Genomic DNA, 22,157 nt, shown 5'->3' on the forward strand with positions numbered 1-22,157 from the left:
CGAGGCCATACATGTATTGGTAGATCGTGCGCGTGCAAATTTCTTATCACTATGTGAATTGTGCTAGAATCAGGGTGCCTAAATATCTAGACTAAGACTCCTAATAATTACATATTTGCACAAGAGTCAACATTTCAAGGTAAATGAGCTCCATTTTTATGATTTTTTTTTTTTAATTTTTTATTTTGATTTTTTCATTTTTTTTCAAAAAGAAGGAGTTCTTGTTTTCAATTATGGCATATTATCAAAGTATCTACTTTTCACCCCCAAACCTAAACTAAACATTGTCCTCAATGTTTCAAAATATGAACAAAATTATAATACAACATATGAAGAGGATCATGTTGAGTAGAGAAAAAGGAAAGAGAATACCCGATTTCGGCGAAAGCAATATTAGAACTCCGTTATTCAAGGCAAGAATCCAACATATTCGGAGTCACAATGGATGAGCACAAAATATATACAAAAGGAAATAAAATATTCGACTAACATATTATCTACAAGAAAATTTGGTTTTTAAAGGGATTGGACTTTTTGGGAAAAATTTGGTTTTGTCGGGAATGAAAACTTTTTTGGTTATTTAGAGAAAGAGTGGACCAGTTTAGTCCACATAGACCGGGTCCTCCAGGTTGGTTGTTTCAATGTCGGGTGGAAATGGCTCAAGGAATGGCTTTAATCTCTGCCCGTTGACTTTGAAAACGTTCTTGTTGGAAACATCCTCCAGCTCTACAGCTCCATGAGGAAAAACTGTGCGTACTAGGTACGGACCCTTCCATCTGGAACGCAGTTTTCCTGGAAAAAGATGTAATCGGGAGTCATACAGCAAGACTTTCTGACCAGGAGTGAAGGATTTGCGTAGAATACGCTTGTCATGAAATATCTTCATCTTCTGCTTATATAACCTGACAATGTCATAAGCCTCATTTCTCAATTCTTCCAACTCGTTGAGTTGAAGTTTCCGTTGAATTCCAGCTTCGTCCAGAGAAAAGTTCAGTTGCTTAATTGCCCAATAAGCTCGATGTTCTAACTCCACAGGAAGATGGCACGGCTTTCCATACACTAAACGATAGGGGGACATGCCAATTGGTGTCTTATACGCTGTTCTATAGGCCCACAAAGCATTCAATCTTATTGACCAATCTTTCCTAGACGGGTTAACCGTCTTTTCTAGAATGTGCTTGATTTCCCTATTAGATACTTCCACTTGTCCACTGGTCTGAGGGTGGTACGGAGTAGCAACCTTGTGAGTTATTCCATACTTGCGTACTAAAAACTCGAAGTGCCTATTGCAGAAATGTGAGCCACCGTCACTGATGATAGCTCTCGGGGTACCAAAACGTGAAAATATGTTTTCCTTTAAAAAGGAAAGTACCACCTTGTGGTCATTTGTTCTGGTTGCGATGGCTTCTACCCACTTGGAGACGTAGTCAACGGCGACTAAGATGTACAACTTGCTGTCAGACATGGGAAATGGACCCATGAAGTCGATCCCCCAAACATCAAAAATCTCAACAATCAGAATAGGATTCAATGGCATCATGTTTCTCCTTGAGATACTTCCTAGTTTCTGACAGCGCTCACAAGCAATACAATACTCATAACAGTCTCTAAACAGCGATGGCCAGTAAATCCCACACTGCAAGATCTTCGCAGCGGTTTTCTTGGCACTAAAATGCCCTCCACATGCTTGGTCATGACAGAAAAATATCACATTTTTCTGTTCGGTGTTGGGGACACATTTCCTAATGATTTGGTCTGGGCAGTACTTAAACAAATATGGGTCATCCCAAAGGAAATGTTTAACTTCAGCCAGGAATTTAGAGCGGTCTTGTCTCGACCAACGTGAGGGCATCCTACCTGTAGCGAGGTAGTTAACAATATCAGCAAACCAAGGAGGGTCTGAGATAGACATCAGCTGTTCATCTGGGACTGATTCTCTAATCAGCTCAAATTCATCAATAGACTCTAAAGTTAATCTAGACAAATGATAAGCAACCACATTCTCACAACCTTTCTTATCACGGATTTCGAGATCGAATTCCTGTAATAATAGTATCCATCGAATAAGGCGAGCTTTAGCATCCTTCTTGGAAAGAAGATACTTCAAAGCCGCATGGTCTGTGTATATGATGATCTTAGACCCTATCAGATAAGATCTAAACTTGTCTAATGCGAAAACGACAGCAAGCAATTCCTTCTCGGTAGTTGAATAATTGAGTTGGGCATCATTAAGGGTTTTGCTAGCATAGTATATCACATGTGGTAGTCTATCAACTCGCTGTCCTAAAACAGCACCAACAGCATAATCAGAGGAATCACACATAAGTTCGAACGGAAGCTTCCAATCGGGTGGTCGGACTATAGGAGCGGTGGTGAGAAGGGTTTTTAATTCCTCCCATGCCTTCACAAGCAGCATCGAAATTGAAGGCAACATCTTTGGAGAGAAGACTGCACAGAGGTCTGGAGATTTTGCTGAATCTTTGATGAATCGCCGGTAAAAACCAGCATGACCTAGAAATGATCTGATCTCCTTCACAGAGCGAGGTTGTGGTAGATGTTGAATGAGGTCAACTTTAGCTTTATCCACTTCAATTCCTTTTTCTGAGATGATGTGTCCTAGAACTATTCCTGAATTCACCATAAAATGGCATTTTTCCCAATTTAGAACAAGGTTCTTTTCTTTACATCTGGATATCACGAGGGCAAGATGCTTCAAACATTCGTCAAACGAGGAACCAAAAACAGAGAAATCATCCATAAAGATCTCGAGAAAACTATCTATCATGTCAGAAAAAATGCTCATCATGCAACGCTGAAAAGTAGCAGGTGCATTACACAACCCGAAGGGCATACGTATAAGCAAACGTCCCAAATGGACACGTGAATGTAGTTTTTTCCTGATCTTCCGGAGCAATGTGAATTTGGTTATAACCGGAAAAGCCATCTAGAAAACAGTAGTGACTGTGTCCAGACACACGTTCTAGCATTTGGTCAATGAAAGGGAGCGGGAAGTGATCCTTCCTTGTTACTGTGTTCAACTTCCTGTAGTCGATGCATACTCGCCATCCTGTGGTTGTACGAGTAGGGACTAATTCATTCTTGTCGTTCTGAACTACAGTAATGCCTGACTTCTTAGGCACAACTTGAATGGGACTAACCCATTTGCTATCAGGTATTGGGTATATGATACCCGCATCAAGTAGTTTCAGGATCTCTCCTTTGACTACATCTCTCATGTTAGGATTAAGTCTCCTTTGCATTTCCCTCGATGGTTTGGCATTCTCTTCAAGGTTAATGTGGTGCATGCAAATGGTGGGACTAATTCCTTTGAGATCTGAGATGGTCCATCCTAAGGCCTCTTTGTGTTCCTTAAGTACTTCTAAAAGCTTACTTTCCTGTTCCGTGTCTAAACATGATGAAATAATGACAGGTAAAGTATCAGAAGAACCTAGGAATGCGTACTTCAACGTACTAGGCAATGTTTTCAATTCAAGCTTGGGTGGCTCAACAATGGATGGAATAGCTTGGAATCAGAGAGTAAGGGTGGTTCCACTTCATATTTCCTTTCAGTGACGTCCATTTGAGGTACAGATTCGAGCAGAGATAGGACGTCACTACAGTATGCATCATCATAGGAATCTGAGTTAAAGTTCTCCATACATGCTTGAAAGGGGTCGACGGATAGAATGTTAGTCAACGAATCTTGTATTAATCCTTCAATCATATTAACTTCATGCACATCATCATCATCAAGATTCACAGGTTGTTGACTAATATCGAACACATTCAATTCTACCGTCATGTTGCCAAAAGACAGTTTCAACACTCCATTACGACAATTAATGATTGCGTTGGACGTAGCCAAGAAAGGACGTCCTAAGATGACAGGAATGTGACAGTCTGGGTTTTGTACAGGTTGAGTGTCTAAGACAATGAAGTCTACGGGAAAATAGAATTTGTCAACCTTGATCAAAACGTCTTCGACCACTCCACGAGGAATCTTGACAGATCGGTCTGCCAGTTGTAGAGTGATAGATGTTGGCTTCAACTCCCCAAGACCTAACTGCTCATAAACAGAATATGGCAGTAGGTTAACACTTGCACCTAGGTCTAATAACGCTTTATTGACCGTGTGTTCTCCTATAGTGCAAGAAATTGTTGGACATCCTGGATCCCTAAACTTGGGTGGAGTTTTGTTCAGAATGATGGAACTCACCTGCTCAGCTAAGAAAGCACGTTTGTGCACATTGAGCTTGCGCTTTTGAGTACACAAGTCTTTGAGGAATTTGGCATAAGCAGGGATTTGCTTGATTGCTTCAAGAAAAGGAATGTTGATGTTGACTCTCTTGAACAGATCTAACATCTCATTGTAATGGGTACTTTTCTGTTGATAGATCAATCTTTGAGGAAATGGGGCAACAGGAGAATGAGTTGGCAAAGGGACATTCACAGCAGTAGAATTGTCAGGCTTTCCAACTTGCTCAGATTCTTTGGTTTTCTGGGGTTGTGGAGACAGCGTGGAATTTGTATCAGATTCATTAGGTTCGCCCACTTTGTTCTCGATGACTTTACCACTTCGGAGGGTGGTAATGGCATGGACTTGATCTGGAGGTTTCCTGCAGGATGAAGAGCCTGTTTGAAATACACTCCTTGGATTTTGTTGGGGTTGGCTCGGAAGTTTACCCTTTTCTCTCTCACTATGGAATCACAGATTTGACCCATCTTTTGATCAAGACTTTTCTGACTTTGCACCAGACTCTGGAACATTTCCTCTAGGGCGGATAATCTCTTGTCGGTATTGTGTTGAGGATATGATTGTTGTTGAGAGTTTGATTGTTGTTGAGGGTTTCTCGGGTGTTGATAACCTTGATTGTTCTGATATCCCTGATTGTTTTGATAGCTCTGATTGGGTTGAGATGGTCCTCCCTGAGTGGGTCCTTTTGACCATGAAAAGTTAGGGTGGTTTCTCCATCCTGGATTGTAGGTCTGTGAATAGGGTTATGTTCTTGTTTTTGAAACATGGCATGTGCCTGTTCAAGCCTAGATTCCTGGACTGCAAGCAAATCGGGACAATTTTGGAATTGATGGTTGGGATCGTTACAAGCGGCACATACAGACGAAGCGACATGTTCTCGGAGAGTAGTGGTGGAAGGTTTTGAATTTTTATGTAGTTCTAACTCTTCTAATCTCCTAACTATTGATGCCATGTTTGCTCTTCCCTCGAAATCTGCTTCAATCCTAAAAGCCTTCGCTTCGGATGTAGTCTTTCTGGGTTCACGGATGGATTCCCACTGTTGCGTCTTTTCAGCTACTTCAATCAAGAAGTCCCAAGACGCATCAGCAGTTTTGTCTACGAATAGACCATTACACATCGACTCAACCGTTGTTCGGGTGGACACATCTAGACCTTCATACAAAATTTGCACAAGTCTCCATTTTTCAAAACCATGATGGGGACATTGGAGCAATAATTCATTGAATCTCTCCAGTATCTAGCTAAGGTCTCACCCTCTAATTGCACAAAGCTATTCAGACTTTGACGAATTGTCGCAGTCTTGTGATTCGGGAAAAACTTTTTGAAAAACTCCTTTATGAGGTCATCCCATGTCATGATGGATTGAGGCTGTAAAGCATAAAGCCAGGCCTTTGCCTTATCTTTCAGGGAGAAAGGAAAGAGCCTTAACTTTAGGGTTTCGTCGGACATTTGAGTGAAACGCAGAGTTCCACAAATTTCCTCGAATTCTCTCACGTGGTGGTACGGGTTTTCATTCTCAACACCTCTAAAAATAGGAAGCATCTGTATTGTGCTCGATTTCAGCTCATAATGGCCATTATCCTCGGGTAGCACAATACAAGAAGGTTGACTGATCTAGTTGGGTACATATAATCCTTGAGGGTACGGGGTTCTCCCATTGTTTCGGTTTGATCTGGGCTGTCTACTCAGAACTCAGAATTTCGATAGGTTCTTCTTGATTAATTCTAACAAGTCTGTTTGTTTCTCTATAGGTCACAGTCATGTCCTTGTAGGTACCTCAACTAACATGTTGGTCAGACAGAGCAATCGGAAACAATTTGGCCCACAAGGGTTACGAAGATTGGTTTTGAATGGGTTTTGATGATTTGGTTTTGAGTGGGTTTTGGTTTTAATAAGGGATTTTGTTTTTGGTTTAAAATTGGGCTTTGGAAAATTTTTGAACTAAACCTAGCATAAATTAGCACAACCCATAAAAGAAAATAAAAACAATAATAATAATTAAGACAAGCCCATAAAAGAAAAAGAAAAAGAAAAATAAAGACAAAAAATAATTACAGTCCCAAATAAAAAAAAAAAAGAAAAAGAAAATAAAGGAAAATAAAAATTATTACAATCCAAAATAATTAAATTAATTATTACAAGCCCGAATTTGAATTTAAATGAGGCCCAAGTGGGTTAACTCATGGGTTAGGCTTACTTGATTTTTGGAGGGAAGCCCAAAAATAGGCTTTTGGTCCCCTTTTAGTTGCACAGCCCAGTTGGGCTTTAGGATCGTCCTAAGTAGCTCACGCAGCAAGCCCAGCAACAACAGTTGGGTTTAACAGCCCAGCAGAAGCAACAGCAACGAAGCCCACCTCAGTTGGACGAGCCCAGCAACTTGTTGAGATGCAGCAGCCCAGGAGCAACAGCAGCACAGCCCAGCGGCAGAGATGCACTAGCTTTGGGCTTGGTCTGGCAGCAGCAGCAGCTTCCTTGGCCAGGTTCAACAGCAGCAGAAACTCACCAGTCCCAGCTGCAGCAACAGCAACAGACAAGGTTTCAGCAGCAGCAGCAGCTCAGGTGGCCAGCAACACAGTTCTGCAGCAAAAACTTGGTGTGAAAATGGAAAACACACAAAAACTCTTGCAAGTATACAAGGTCAAGTTTTAGTATAGAAAGTAAGAATGGGATCAGTCCACAGGGAGTGGGAGCATACAAGAAATTATCCTAAGCTATCAATGGGTGCAAAGCACTATGGCAGTGAGCAAGGCAAGGTAATATGGCAGATGCAAAGAACCAAGACAGTTAACAAACCAAAGCAGTTAACACAAGATGGCAAAACAGCAAAGATTGAATGGCAGAGGATATAAAATAAAAATAGCAGGGAACCAAGGATGTAAGCCAAGGGCAGGGGGAGTTTGTGCACTGATTTCAGTGCACAACAGCTACAAATTGCAAGGAATTAAACAAGCAAAACAGGTAAGGAGATAAACTGAACAGGAAGCAAAACAAAACTGAATTTAAGTGACTGTAAAAGGGATTGTGGCTAAGCTAAGGCTTAGTATCCACCTTGTGTCCTAATCAAACAACATATTTCTAGGTTGAGTTTAAAATCCTATGCATACATCTAGAATGGGAGGAAAACTAATTTGCTCACTAGTTTGCCCCTAGCATTGACTGTCTTTTGACAGAACAATCAATCACAGGCACTATGAGCATTAACCTATTCCCATTGCTCAAGCAAAACAGGGCAAGGAGTTAACTATCCTAGCAACTTGTCATTTGACAGTGCATAAGGCTTCAACTGAGCCTTAACTTAATGCTACTTAGCTCATGCTCAACATATTACATACACAAGCATTCATCATACAAGATAATTCAAATAACATACACATAACATTCAACTGTCAACTATGATAAAGGGACTGAATTTGAAATTGTAATGAAAATTTCTTCAAAATGTCTACTGGCTAGTCCAGAGATCCCCTTCTATTACACACCCACCCATCTATTTATACAAACAATAAATTTTAACCTAAAATCCCCCAAAACAGTGAACTAGGGTTCTGACAAAAAGTGAGATTAAATCACCTCATACATTGAAAACTACTCGAGAACTTTCACCCATGCTTCCTTGTCGTCTGCTGATGCTACCCATGCCTTTGATTTATCCTCTAACCTCACCTATTTCATCAACTCCTAACCTAGGGTTCATGTGAGATGAAACGATTAGGAGGTGATGTAATAAGTGGCTAGAAAAGTAGGTCTAAGTGATGATGGCTCGAGTGGTGATGGTTTAATGATTTGGGGGGAGAAGATGGTGGAGTGATTTGGGGGGAGAAGATGGTGGAGTGATTTGGGGGAGCGTCGCTGTTGCAGAAGAGGGGAAGAAGGAGATGGCTCGATGGGTTTTGGTTAGGGTGCGTTTGGTGTGGGTAATAGGATTAGGTTGCTTAGGTGTTGGTAAGGTGCATCGAAATCTGATGCATGATGACGCAGCGACCGTTGGATGATGGAATAGATCCAATCTTACGGTTAAGAAGGAAAACGGGTTTGGGTATTGAATTGTGGGTTTAGGATATGGATTTGGGCTTAGGAATTCAATTAAACTAACCACAAGAGAACCCATGATTAATTTAATCGACAAATGCTCAACATAAGTGAACTTATGGAGACTCAAAATATACAATTAGATTAATCACAAGAGAACCCATAATTAATCTAATCGAAATACACAATCAAACTAATCACAAATGTAATCAATTTAATTGGTCGTGCTCGACATAAGAAAACTTACGGCGCAACAACTAAATAACCAAACAAGATGATTAATTTAGTTGAACATGCTCGACAGAAAGTACCTTACGGAACAACAACATAGCTAATCATGAAAATAATCAACTTGGTCGTGCAATGCTCAACATAAGACACTTTACGGAGCCTAACAATAATACATAAAATATGGATCTGGGAAGATCAATTACTGCGGAATACACAAGGATTCATTCTATTTTCCTTCACTATTTGCATAACGATATTTAATAGACATAATCATTGCAAACAAAAGATTTTAACCTATCTTCCATCAACAATTGACATAATAGGCTTAACTTTTGTATTTGTCAAAAGTATATGTGAATACCAATATTCTGTGGAGCACGTGTCATGATCTTAGTGGCCGCACATATATTCAACTGTGTAGCCTTCGCTGAACTGAGAAGCCTAAGTAGCAAAGGATACCTCCGCAGATCTACTTTATCTCATCCAAGAAAGAAGGCTTAAACGGTCAAGATAAGAATGGTAAAAGCCTAGTCTACAAAGAGGCAGCTGGCGAGGGTACAGAGGTAGATGACGCATCTAATCAACATTAAATGCTCAAATCTCTTATCTACACGCATGAATCAAGGCACGTGGAGAGAGAAGGCGTGGAAGAACCCGATTAGCGGAAGCTGGCGGTGAATGAAGGTACAACCTGTACTAAGGTTGGGTAGTTCCCGAAGGAACGTGGGCCAGATGAGGTGGCGAAAAACAAACGAAAAAGTTACGCGGTGGAAGAAGGTACCATTAGTACGAAAGGTATATCAGCAGACGATGGACCCATAAGCAACAAAGATATACCTGGAGCAAGAGGGGATATAAATACCAAGCCTCACCAACAAACTAAGGGCATTCAATATCTAGGAGAGAAAATCTAGTCTTAAGCTTATACCTCTTTAATGTTTAGAACTTAAGTATTTACTTCCACTTGAGTTCTCTCTATTACTTTCAGAAGCATTTAAGATCTTTGTAACCACCTCAAACTTAATATAAAACAATCACTCATTACCCCGTGTACGTAGACAAATGTCGAACCACGTAATCTCTTGTGTCTCATGATAACTTAGAAGCTTTTACATTATATTTGTGTTCTTCGTTATTATTGCGATCTTAGATATCATTTATTACTTAGCATTATCAGTTCAACAGAGGTATCAATACTGCTTAGTATCAGATCCTCAGAGTTGTATACATTATGTAGACTATGGGAAAACGAGTAGTCACAGTTTGGCGCCCACCGTGTTTTGCTCACGAACCTGAGTTTAGACACAATTTTACATTTTACTTACACATCTTCTGAAACGAAGGGATCTGTGTTCCAACGATGAATCTCACTCTCTAGTGATTCGTTCATCCATTATTTGTGTATGTTTTTTTGAGTTCATAGCCTCTAAAAACGTGCCTTGTTACAGATCCACAATTTTTTTCAAAAAACATACTCACAAAACGCCAAAATGTTTGTTTTATACTAAAACAACCCTTCTTAAACATAGCATATTTTAGATCTGAGAACCTTTGACTGACAGAGGAATCTCAGTCGAATTTTAAAGAAAAAGATCTTCTAACGCATTTAATAACCTTGTTTTTCGCAAGATCTGACGCCCTTTTTCATTGGTTTTCAATGTTTTAAGGTTGTTTTTTCCAAGGGTGTCATAAGCATTTAATACCCGTTTGTCAAAAACGTTATCTCAGTCTTTTTTCTGAAAAAGCTGCTTAGCCGTCTTCCGTGTCAGAGCATTAATTGCTACTTTTAATGAAGATACCCAAGTAGCAGACTTTTTCGCCTTTTCTGTGACCACAGGATAACAAAAGCCGAAGGCATGCATAAACCAACTGATGTACCAACAAGCTCACGACCAACTATCACAAGAGGGAAATCCCAAAAGCCGTCTCAAGCAAACCAAAGGAATGAAGCGGAGGACGGAAAAAGCGAAATAGCAAGAAGAACAATTGCTAAAAAATCACTTATTCCTGCTGAAGGGATGGGGCAGACATCGGGAGCCCAACCAATCTACAACATTCCATTACCAGAGTACGCTACAACTACAAAGTCACCTGTGGCCAACACAGGGTTACCCAGAACCTTAGCTCATACGGGACGAGGGTTGGGAAACCTAACCCCAATTCAGATAGATCCAGACGCGCCAATTGTAGACGAAGGAGTGGAAAACTCTGAAGACCCAGCCGACAACACTCCTCAGGGAGGTGGAACCCGCAACAAAGACCAAATGGCGGCACAAATAGCAGCTTTGTTACTCTGTAACAAGGAAAACGAATATGCAATGCACGAGATGGCCCATGAGAACCAGAACCTCAAAGGTATGCTAGACATACAAATCGAAGGTTCCCAAACTCACCCTCCGCAACAGAGGCGTAAAAACGAGCTATCTCAGGAAGACGAAGGGTGGATCTCAACCCACCAAAGACGAATCAACCTAAGGGAGCAAGGAGAGTGCACCATAATCTAGACGAAACAGATTCAACATACAAACCCTCTCAGACCTACTACGACGAAGCATTTTCCAAAGATGCTCACAATGTGAACATGGTCATGGAGAAAATGGAGAAAATGCGGAAGGATATCCAAGGCCTAAAAACTGTCCACGCAGGCGCAAGACTAGAAGAAGTGCTACAAGAGGTAACCACATCCCCACTATCTTTTCGCATTTTGAGGGAATCCATCCCTCCGAAATGCCCGGTGCCTACATTCCAAGCATACAACGGTACCTCATATCCTGCATCCCACCTACGGTATTACACTCGTGTCCTTGCCCATTGGGAAAGAAACGAGGTGGTACTTTTTAGGTACTTCCCAACAAGCTTAACGGGATCAACACTAGCCTGGTATGAAAACTTACCAGTGAACTCAATTGACTCCTTCGAGCAATTATTTACGGTGTTTTTGGAGACATACATGTACAACAAATCAACAAAGGCAGGGTTAGATAGGCTATTTGCTTTAGCTATCAGACCCCGGGAAACACTGATGCAGTCACAGATAGGTGACAAAAGACATGCCAAGCAATTGGGAAAGTCAATCCAGAAATTAGCATAAACTGCTATAAGTACGGACTTGATAGAACCTCAGACATCTTCATGGAGCTTCACAACAGAGCCCTCAATTGCGAAGGAGAGCTCAGGGTTGTCCAAGACCGTTACATCAGACTCGAAGAAATCCAGAAGGACAACCCCAGGGAACAACCAAAGACAACAACAACTCCACAGCGAACTAACTCTCTGGAACCAATTCCGAAGGTACCTAAGCGACAAAACGAAGCCTAGGCCAGGACCAGCTCTCGAGACAAGCGATCCAGACACGGAGATGGAAAAAGAGGCAAAGGAAGAGGAGAATTTATGGATAAAATCTACACGAAGTTGAATACAACTTTCTCTCACATCCTAAGCAAGGATGGAGCAAGGCCAGGCTTTCCTTACCCTAATACTAGGGGAAAGCAGCCAGAAAAGACGAAGGAAGCTAAGGAGTACTTTGTGTACCACCAATACTGCTGATACATGCTACCACCTGCGCAGCGTGATCCAAAGATTCATCGACGAAGGCAAATTCATGGAGTACGCACAGCTACAGCCAGCAGAGACTGAGGAGATCCCAAAGAAAAGGGTAGAACTACCTCAGGATGGAAAATACATCAACATGATCACCTTCTCCAGTGGAAGCCAAGAATAAATGCTCGAAGACATACTCGAGTTAGCTCGAAACAGAAAGAAGATTGAATCCCGTGAAGTGTTCAAGCTAAGTGGACCACCCACTAGCACTTGGGAGGAATGGATGACCACGCCATTAACCTTTTCAACAAAGGACGTCAACCAGGAGGTTGAAATGCACAACGATCCACTAGTGATCACTCTTCCAATACACTGATGGAATGTTACGAAGGTCCTCGTGGATGGGGGCAGTTCGTTAAATGTGCTATTTTACGAACCCTACCTATGCATGGGTTTGACAGCAGAGAAAATGGATTATTCCACTTGCACAATATATGGTTTTAACAGAGCAGTCTCTAGACCAAAGGGAGAAATCATCTTGCAGGTACATGCAGGACCCTTAGTAACCAATACACGCTTCTGTGTGGTAAAAGCACCTTCGCCCTACAATGTAATCATGGGCAGGCTACGGGTCCATAGATTGCGAGGAACATCTTCGACGTATCACCAATACCTACGCTTTCCTACACCTATGGGTGAAATGGAAATCAAAGGCGACCAGCAAGACGCAAGGCTATGCAATCTACCGGAAATCAGACTCAACGAAGAAAGAACTGCTGCTCAACATCATGAAAGAAAGAGACGCAAGGCAAATATCAAGGAAGTGCAGGACGCAGCCTCCTTAGTACCCAAAGCCGTCCCAACCCCGGAGACAAGCACCTCTGCCACTCCAGGCGCAGATGTCTGCGCTAAATGACAATTACAGAAAAGCACTCCTCAACGACCTCAACAACAAATCTGCTCACCAGTGGAAACAACAAAGAAAATCAACATCGGGACGGAGGCAGAACCAAAGATGCTCAATATCGGAACTTTACTTGAAGAGGAAGAGGAGGTGCAACTACAAAGGTTACTAAAACAGTACGTAGACTTCTTTGCATGGTCAATGGAAGACATGCCAGGAATTGATCCGAATTTGGTCTCACACCACCTTCATCTCAGACCGGAAATACTACCATTTAAGCAACACATATGTAAGGTGGCGGACATCTACCACGAAGGGGTAGAAAAAGATTTGCAAAAGTTACTTGCAGCTGGATTCATACGAGAAGTCAAATATCCCACGTGGATATCCAACATGGTCATTGTTCCTAAGAAGAACGGAGGCGTGCGCATTTGCATCGACTTTAGCAATCTCAACAAAGCGTTCCCCAAGGATAGCTACCCACTGCCAAATATTGACCAGCTGGTCAATGCAACTGAAGGCCACCAAAGGCTATCTTTCATGGATGGATACTCAGGCTATAACCAAATAGCCCTTGCAGAAGAAGATCAGGATCATACTTCGTTCTTTACCCCACGAATCCTGTATTGCTATACAAGGATGCCTTTTGGACTAAAGAACGCGGGGGCAACATACCAACGATTAGTAGACAAAATCTTCAAGCCATGGATAGGCAAAATACTGGAGGTCTACGTGGACGACATGCTCGTCAAGAGCAAAGAAGCAAAAAACCATCTCTCAGACCTAAGGGAGATATTTGAAGCCATGAGGAACTTCCACGTGAAGGTGAACCCGGACAAATGCACGTTCGGCGTTACCTCAGGAAAATTCTTGGGTTACTTGGTCACCAAACGAGGAATCAAAGTAGACCCTAAAAGGGTCAGAGCAATAATGGAGATGTCATCTCCACAAACTCTAAAAGGAGTACAAAAGCTAAATGGAATTTTAGCTTCCATGGGAAGATTCATATCAAGGTCGTCAGATAAATGCAAAACATTTTTTGACACACTAAGGAAAGGAAGCAGGTTTACATGGACCGAAGAGTGCGAACAAGCTTTTGACAAGATCAAAGAGTACTTAGTATCAGTACCCATCTTGCAGAAACCGGATCCAGGTGAAATACTCACCCTATACCTAGCAGCAACAAGCTACGCTGTGAGCGCAGTATTGGTACGAGACCAAGGGAAAGGAGAAAAGACCGTATACTACATCAGCAAGACACTCAGTTCAGCGGAGCGTAACTACACCAAGGTGGAACAACTCATATATGCCTTAGTAGTAGCAACACAAAAGCTAAGGATATATTTCGATGCACACACCATCCGAGTTTTCACAAAGGCTCAAATAAGTCAAATCCTCGACAACACGGAGAAGATTGGAAGAGTGACAAAATGGAATGCCATGATCAAACAGTTTCACATAATCTTCGAAACCAGGAAAGCGGAGAAATCACAAATCTTAGCAGACTTCTTGGCGGACCTACCTCTGAATGACGAAGCAGAGATAGACGACATCCCAGGAATGGAGGAAGAAAATACGAAACCAGAAGACCTCTTGGAACCACAAAACTCACGAAGGTGGGAGATATTCGTAGATGGCTCCTCCAACGGAGAAGGTGTAGGTATAGGGATCGTAATAACAACCCCTACCGGAGACCGACTCATCTATGCATTCAGGTTAGAATTCGAACAATACACTAACAACATCACGGAATATGAGGCTGTTATACACGGCCTACGCCTAGCACAGGAGCTGGGCTTATCAGATGTTCGTTTGACTAGTGACTCGCAATTGGTCATTATACAAATATAGCTTAAATACCAAACTCTGGATCCAATACTATCCTCGTACCTAAAGCTAGCACAGGAGCATACGTCAAAGATCAACAAGGTCACATTCAGACATGTCTGCCGAAAAGACAACAAACACGCAGATGCCTTAGCATTTATATCATCAATGCTGAGGGACAGAAACACTACCTCGGTCCAAATTAGGAGAATTTATGAACCTTCAATAGAAGGACTAACCTCCGCCACCGAGGAAACCTTAGCCGTCCAGACCAGGGCCATGAGGGAAGTAGAAAAAGAAAAAGAAGATGAAGGAATGGAAGGACCAGATAACGAAGCCGACGAGTCTGACAAAGATTAACCCATGTCAGACGGAAGCAACGAGGACGAAGCTGAGGACGATTGGAGAACTCCAATTCACCAGTACCTTGACAAAGGTACCTTACCCGCAGATGTCAAAGAAGCTCGAAAACTCAAGTCAAAGGAAGCAATGTACATTCTACGAGACAGAATACTGTATAGAAGGTCATTTCTTGGACCTTTGATGTGGTGCCTCTCACAAACCGAAGGTAGAAGAATACTGCATGATATACACAGCGGAGAAGATGGCAATCATAGTGGAAGAAGGTCTTTGGCAATCAAAGCCAAAATGCAAGGATATTATTGTCTAAGCATGAACGAAGATGCAAAGAACGTAGCAAGGCGTTGCGAAAGATGCCAACGCTATGCCAGGAAGATTAAAGCACCAGCAACGGAGCTTAACTCGGTCATCATCCCATGGACATTCGCCAAATGGGGAGTTGACATTATTGGACCCTTGATAGAGGGGACATTATTGGACCCTTGATAGAGGGGACATTAAAAAGAAGATACCTTATCGTAGCTACGGATTATTTCACCAAATCGGTGGAAGCAAGGGCTTTGGAAAGAATTAAGGACACAAATGTCTTTAAATTTTTGTTCGAGCAAATAATCTGCAAGTTCGGGATACCAGCCTCCATAGTCTCTGACAATGGCAAACAGTTGGAAGGAAAGAACATAGACATGCTCTTTAATGCCTTCAACATTCAGAAAAACAAGTCTACTCCAATATATCCTAAGAGAAATGGACAAGCGGAGGCCACTAATAAGACGATAGCAATGAACTTAAAAAAGAAGCTGCATACAAGAAAAGATGGTGCGAGCAGCTGCACAATGTCTTATGGGCCTACCGCACTACAAGAAGGGAAGCCACGGGAGAAACTTCGTTCTTGCTAACCTACGGAGCCGAAGCAGCCATCCCAACGGAGATAATACTGCCAACGACAAAGACAGAGACATGGGAAAAGAATCTGACAACAGATCTTATGCTGGAAAAGCTTGATGACCTTGAAGAAAGGCAGGAAGTAGTTTTACAAATAATGGTGAACTTCCAACGAAGGCTGGCTCGTGAATACAACAAACGGGTAATTCCTAGAAACTTTGTGGTTGAAGAATACGTACTACGTCAAATACCACCATATCAAAGGAAGAAAGAGTGGGGAAAGCTAGCTCCGACATGGGACAGACCCTACATTATACACGATATTGCCGGAAAGGGTTCATACTACCTAAGGAATCTTAAAGGAGAAGTATTGCAACACCCTTGGAATGCAATGTACCTAAAGAAGTATTACCCGTAAGAGAATGGTTATTACTCAGGAGAAGAAGGGAAGGGGAAATGGCCCACCATGTTCTATCCCTGATCAAAGGTATTATAAACTTAACTAATCAATGAAAGAAACTTTTTGCTAAGAAAAAGTGCATGTTGATTAAATACAAATTGGGTTAGAATAGACAACCTCCATCATAATTGACGATGAGGCAAGGCACGGCATAACTGCGCATATGCCAATCTCGGATCCTAAGGGCAAATGAATCCCACTAAAAGGAAAATAATAAGCAATATATCCCACAAAGAAAGATACTTTATCGAAGTAAAGCAACCATCGCGTTGAACGCGAAGGGTTACAGGAAAATTATTACCCACGTAGGAACCCTCGCCACCACGGTACCTTCTGGCCAAAGGATACTTGGGTAGGATGATGAATGTTCCACCAAAGGTTAAAAACACCTTAGCACCGTGTGATGACACGAATGTGCAAATAATTAGTCACAATACGTCTATATATAATAACAAAGGTACCATAATAGTACTACCAAAATAAAACTAACACATCTCAAAAGTTGCAGATGACAAAGGTTCAGAAAGTAACGAAGCATTGTTTCAAGGATAGGAGACAACAAAGGCCCCTCAGCTGGGGGCATAATACAACAAAGGAGTTCAGTTGAAAACAAAGTCAGCATAACATAATCATGGGTAAGGAAGATGAGGGAAGACAACACCCTCAGCTTGGAGCTCAGCCTCCGCAAATCATCATTAATGTAATCAATGGCAGAACGCTCGAGATGCGCACCTTCATTTCAGAAGCTTGCGCCTCTAGGTCCGAAGCTGATTTCTGATGGAGCTCCCTGATCTGAGCGCTAAGCTGATCATTAGCTTGCTGAAGTACCTCAGCTTTAAACTTAGCAGCAACATCAAACTGGCGAGATATTTCCAACTGAGATATTTGACCCTCAAGGCGGCTAATCTTGGCGTTTGCACCCACCAACTGCTCTTGGAGACCTGCGGATACGAAGGGTATCAACAACGAGAAAAAGCAGCTAAAGATGCAAAGAATGCTACGGAAAAAATAATTATCCTAAGCTACCTCCGGCATGGCTAAGGGACTCTTCTAAACTATGTTGAGCCTCAACAAGATCCATCTCAGCCGCATCAAGGTCTTCCACGAGGGTATCCCTTTCCGTCCGAAGATCCATCAACATCAATCCGGAGCGAAGCATTCTCAGAGGATAAAGCTTGGTACACATTCTCTAACTCTTCAAACATTTTTACTAAGGATGCATGAGACATGGAAGAAGGCACGGAGCTGGCATCAACAAGTTTGTTCTTAAGAGAACAGACCTCATAAGTTAATACATTGCGCTCCGCAGTAACCTTAGCTAAGGAAGCACAAGCATCTTCAAAATCGGTGTGATGTTTCTTACGAATAATTTCTTGGGCTGAGAGACGTTTCTCGACTAAGGTAATATCTTCTTTTTTCTTTAAAATAAGAATCTCCTTCTAGGTAAGAGCTTCATCACACTCCTTACGAAGCGAAGCCATCTGCTTCACTAAGTCTGCATTATGGGCGTACTCAAGGGTAAGTTGAACCTCATTATGAACAGTTACGTTTATCAGCCTATCAGACTTCTTTTGATAATACCAAACGTCGGAGGTTAACTTGGCCACTTGATCTTGGAGACATCTAAGTTCACTAGAGCTGCCGGCTGGCAAACGAAGGTTGTCTTAGGACTATGCAACCAGATAGTAAAGAAAAAAAGCTAAGGAGAAGAAGAAACGAACCTATGGCTTTAGAGGACTCAGCAGCTAAGGCAGTATCAGCAGCTTTGCGACCATCCTCTGCAACCTTAGCAACATTATTAGCTCTCTCAAGATCCAATAAACAAGCTTCCAGAGACCTCTGAGTTTTCCTCAGATCATCCTCCAACGAAGATATCTTAGCAGCAGAAGTAGCATCACCCGACGAAGGCTGCTGAGCAACAACAAGAGCATACTCTTGACGAGCACGTTCCAACAGTGCACTCAAATGAGTGCACTTAGCCCTATAAACCTTGAATAAGATATAACCAACATCGATTTGCTTGCAAAGCCGCAAACAAAGGAGTATAAGGACGGACGAAGGATCAAATTAAGAAGAAAAACGATAAGGCAAGAATCACTTACTGAGAACGCTGAAAGACGAGGGAGGAAGTTGGCTTAGGTATCCATGAAACCCTCCATCTCTTGGATGCTACCCCTACGGATCTCACCAAAGCTCTGACTGGAGCGGAGCCGATCAGGGTCAAAGAACAAGTCTTTGGCAGCACGATACTGGCCAGATAACACTTCTAGCTGCGAAGCTATCTCGAAAGAACTACCAAGATGATGATGATCAACTCCAACAGAAAAGGGACCCTTGTAATCCCTCAAGATGGCCTCAAGAATAGAGTCATCATAACTACCTAAGATCAAGCTCTCCGGCAACCTACCTTGGCTAGATTCAGCGACAGCTCCCTCGTTTGTTTGAACACGAGCAAGGGGCACGATTGCTGAACCCTCACCACGACGAAGAGATGGCATGGTGGATGAGCTAGGAACAGAAAGAGGAGCTTGAGAGCCGCCCAAATCCATGTCACCGACAGAAGGAAGATTACCCAGTACGGTCCAATCTGGTGACGAATATGGGGATCAAAAAGCTTTGCTAACGGGCGCAGTAGAGACAGATTGAGCACTCCCTAGTGAAGCAGGAGCAGCATTGAAGGAGAAGCTGACTAGTGAAATCACAACCTTCTTCTTCTGCTGCGAATCTGAGCTACCAACCCTCACCGTGGGGGTAACAACCTTATCAAACGAACCACTTGATTGAAGGGAGGTAGCAGCAGATGAAGGCAGACTTTTAGAAGCCACAACAGCAGCTCCAGCAGCGACGGAAGTAACGGGAAAAACCTTGCTAGGATCAAACAACGAAGGAATCTTCAAGGACAGCGTAGGTGCAGGGGCTTGAACACTAACATGCTCTACCAACTGAGCACCAGCACTAACAAGAAGGTTCTCACCCTCAACTGAGGCAGCTCGGACGGGACTAGGGTTATCTTTGGAAAAATCCTCCTCGATATCATCCAAATGAGGGCTGAGGCCATTATCCTCGATATCCTCCATGTCTTCATCATCTGGTACCTCACCGGCAGCCTTAGGATCATCATCCAAAGCGTCAAGATCAATGACGGTCTTCAACTTAACCTTCCTCTGGGAAGACTATAAAAAAACACATGCGTCAGCTAAGAATCAGGGGCAAACAAAGGTACTAAGGAACTTACAAGCACAAAGGTATGATAATGATCCTTACCTCCGCAGGCGTCTCAACCAAAGCCTTTCTCTTCCTAGTCCTTGTGGCCACAGAATTACCGGCAGAACTTGGAGCAGTCCCAGCAGAAGAAGCAGGGGCAGACTGCAAAAGAAAACCGTCAGAACAAAGGTATCAAAGCAGACAAAGATATCAAAGAGAACGAATATATAAAAAACGAAGGTACCTCATGGGAAGGGGTAGGATTAAAAATCCAAGGCCGATACCCATCATACTTCTCGGGCAAAGAACGAGCTGAACGAGGAACTGAGGGGTCCGCGGTAGTAAAACCATAAGCCCAAGGACCAACCACAAGAACAGGAGTACGAGCCCAACGATCATCGTGATCAAGACGAATGCGATCAGACTTTGGCAAAGGCATCCTAGCAGAATAGGGGATGGTAGTCAAACCAGTCTTATCAATCTCCTCCAGCAAGCGAAGGCTATTACCTTCCCTAATCTGCCTAGCAGTAACATGGATACGACGAGGACCAACACTCCAAGGAAGAATATTACTCTTTTGAATAGCAGCAGCATATGTAACATTGAAGTTGGCAGGGGTATAATCCTCCCGCTTAGATCTCCCCTCAACAAAGGGGTCATAAGACTCCAGGGTTGTTTTTCCCTTGCTACGGTACCAGCTTTTGCGAAGGGCACGCCAGTAATTACCAGTATATTTCATAACTCCTCTAACCTGATTCTTGTTTGTCGGGTCATCCCTCGAAGACAAAACATCATAGTAGAAGGGATCCTTTCTACTAAACAAAGGGAGAAGCATACCTACGGCCAATTGGCCAACGCTAATGAGGAGGTTATTCTCATCATAAGGAAAATCCCGGATGAGAGACTCAGTGAGAACATCAAGGCCATTGATGAAGGAAATCTCGAATTTATGGAGGCGAAAAGACTTGGTAATCTCAGCAATAGACAGATGAGCAAGCTGTCCTTGTCACGCAGTTGGAGCCTCTGAAGCTCATAGTGAGGAGGAGGAGGCGGAAGGTCTTCAACAACAACTTCTTCAACATCAGGGTCCGCAACCCCCTCAACAACCGTAGCCACCTCAGTACCAGCAGGCACCTCAGAGTCCTCAGGAGGAGGAGATGGCGTAGCATCAGGATGATCCATTCTCGGAGGGGGATCAGTCGACGAAGATATCTTCAGACCTTTACGCGTAGGTTTCTTTAGAAGCCTCATGATACCTAACACCATCACGAAGAACATCTCCATCAACAATGACGGAGGAAAATCACAGTTCATTCCAAAAGCAGAAAGGGGCAAAAACCGACATACTTTGGGCATGGGTTTCACTAAACCAACCAAAGGAACGGTTTGAACACACCATAGGGCAAAAAATGAATATCATACATCACGAAAAGCAAAATTGCAGGCAAGGAACGATCACGGCAGAATTATCATCATAAATCAAAATGGAGTGAAACCCAAGTTCCATTACAGCGCAAGCAATTAAAAGAGATCAAAAACTCTCACATGCAGATATTAATTGCAATATCAGTAATACCCTACTCAAATAAGAAGACACAGGGCACGATATGAATAGAATCAACACTAAAGAGACGAGCATCACTTACTTGCACGATCAACTGTGAAGCCAAAGCACTCGAAAGATCGAAGGAGAGAAAGAGCAGTTGACAGCGGAAGAATCTCAATGAAAGAGATGGAGGGTGACAGTTCGAAGAAGAAGAAGAAAGGGAATTAATAAAAGCTCATTCTCTTTGTTCCCTTCTTATATGTGGCTGGAGAATCCAAAAATTTGGATGTCCCGAAATTCAAGGTGAAAAAGCAGGGGTCTAACAACACCACCCAATATTTCGCTTAACAATCTTTATGGACAAACTCCAATATACTTTTTATGAGAATCAACTAGACAGTTAGACTCAATCAATAAAAAGATATATCAAAGAGTTTGTATCTCAATCTCTCGATTTGATCTTTACTCAAGCAAATGGAAATCTGCAAGTCTTTATCAAAGAGAGATAACTTGGACGGTACCAAAGACCAATGTCCAAGGATCAATCAATATCAATCAACGACCAAAGGTTGGATTTCCAATTGATGATCTTTAACGCACAACCTGTATTATTTCAATTATATAAAAAATATAATGCAGAAAAGAAATAACACAGACATCAGAAGTTTTGTTAACGAGGAAACCGCAAATGCAGAAAAACCCCAGGACTTAGTCCAGATTGAATACACGCTGTATTAAGCCGCTACATACACTAGCCTACTCCAAGCTAACTTCGGACTAGACTATAGTTGAACCCCAATCAGTCTCCCACTAATTCAAGGTACAATTGTACTCCTACGCCTCTGATCCAAGCAGGATACTGCGCACTTGATTCCCTTAGCTGATCTCACCCACAACTAAGAGTTGCTGCAACCCAAAA

General features: G+C 42.4%; 1 protein-coding gene across 1 annotated transcript; it reads right to left on the reverse strand.

Annotated features, from left to right (window-relative positions):
* Positions 1-697: 697 nt before the first annotated feature.
* Positions 698-20,943, reverse strand: LOC113354005 (the record flags this gene model as incomplete). The annotated part of the gene is made up of 6 exons (XM_026597464.1): positions 20,764-20,943; positions 19,812-19,854; positions 19,194-19,498; positions 4,050-4,384; positions 1,712-1,853; positions 698-1,594 (listed from the first exon to the last, which is right to left on the reverse strand). Coding segments are annotated over exons 1-6 (1,902 nt in total), but the record flags the coding sequence as incomplete, so codon positions are not given.
* Positions 20,944-22,157: the final 1,214 nt, after the last annotated feature.

This window comes from Papaver somniferum, chromosome 1, assembly GCF_003573695.1.
Source record: "Papaver somniferum cultivar HN1 chromosome 1, ASM357369v1, whole genome shotgun sequence".
Classification (NCBI taxonomy): Eukaryota; Viridiplantae; Streptophyta; class Magnoliopsida; order Ranunculales; family Papaveraceae; genus Papaver; species Papaver somniferum.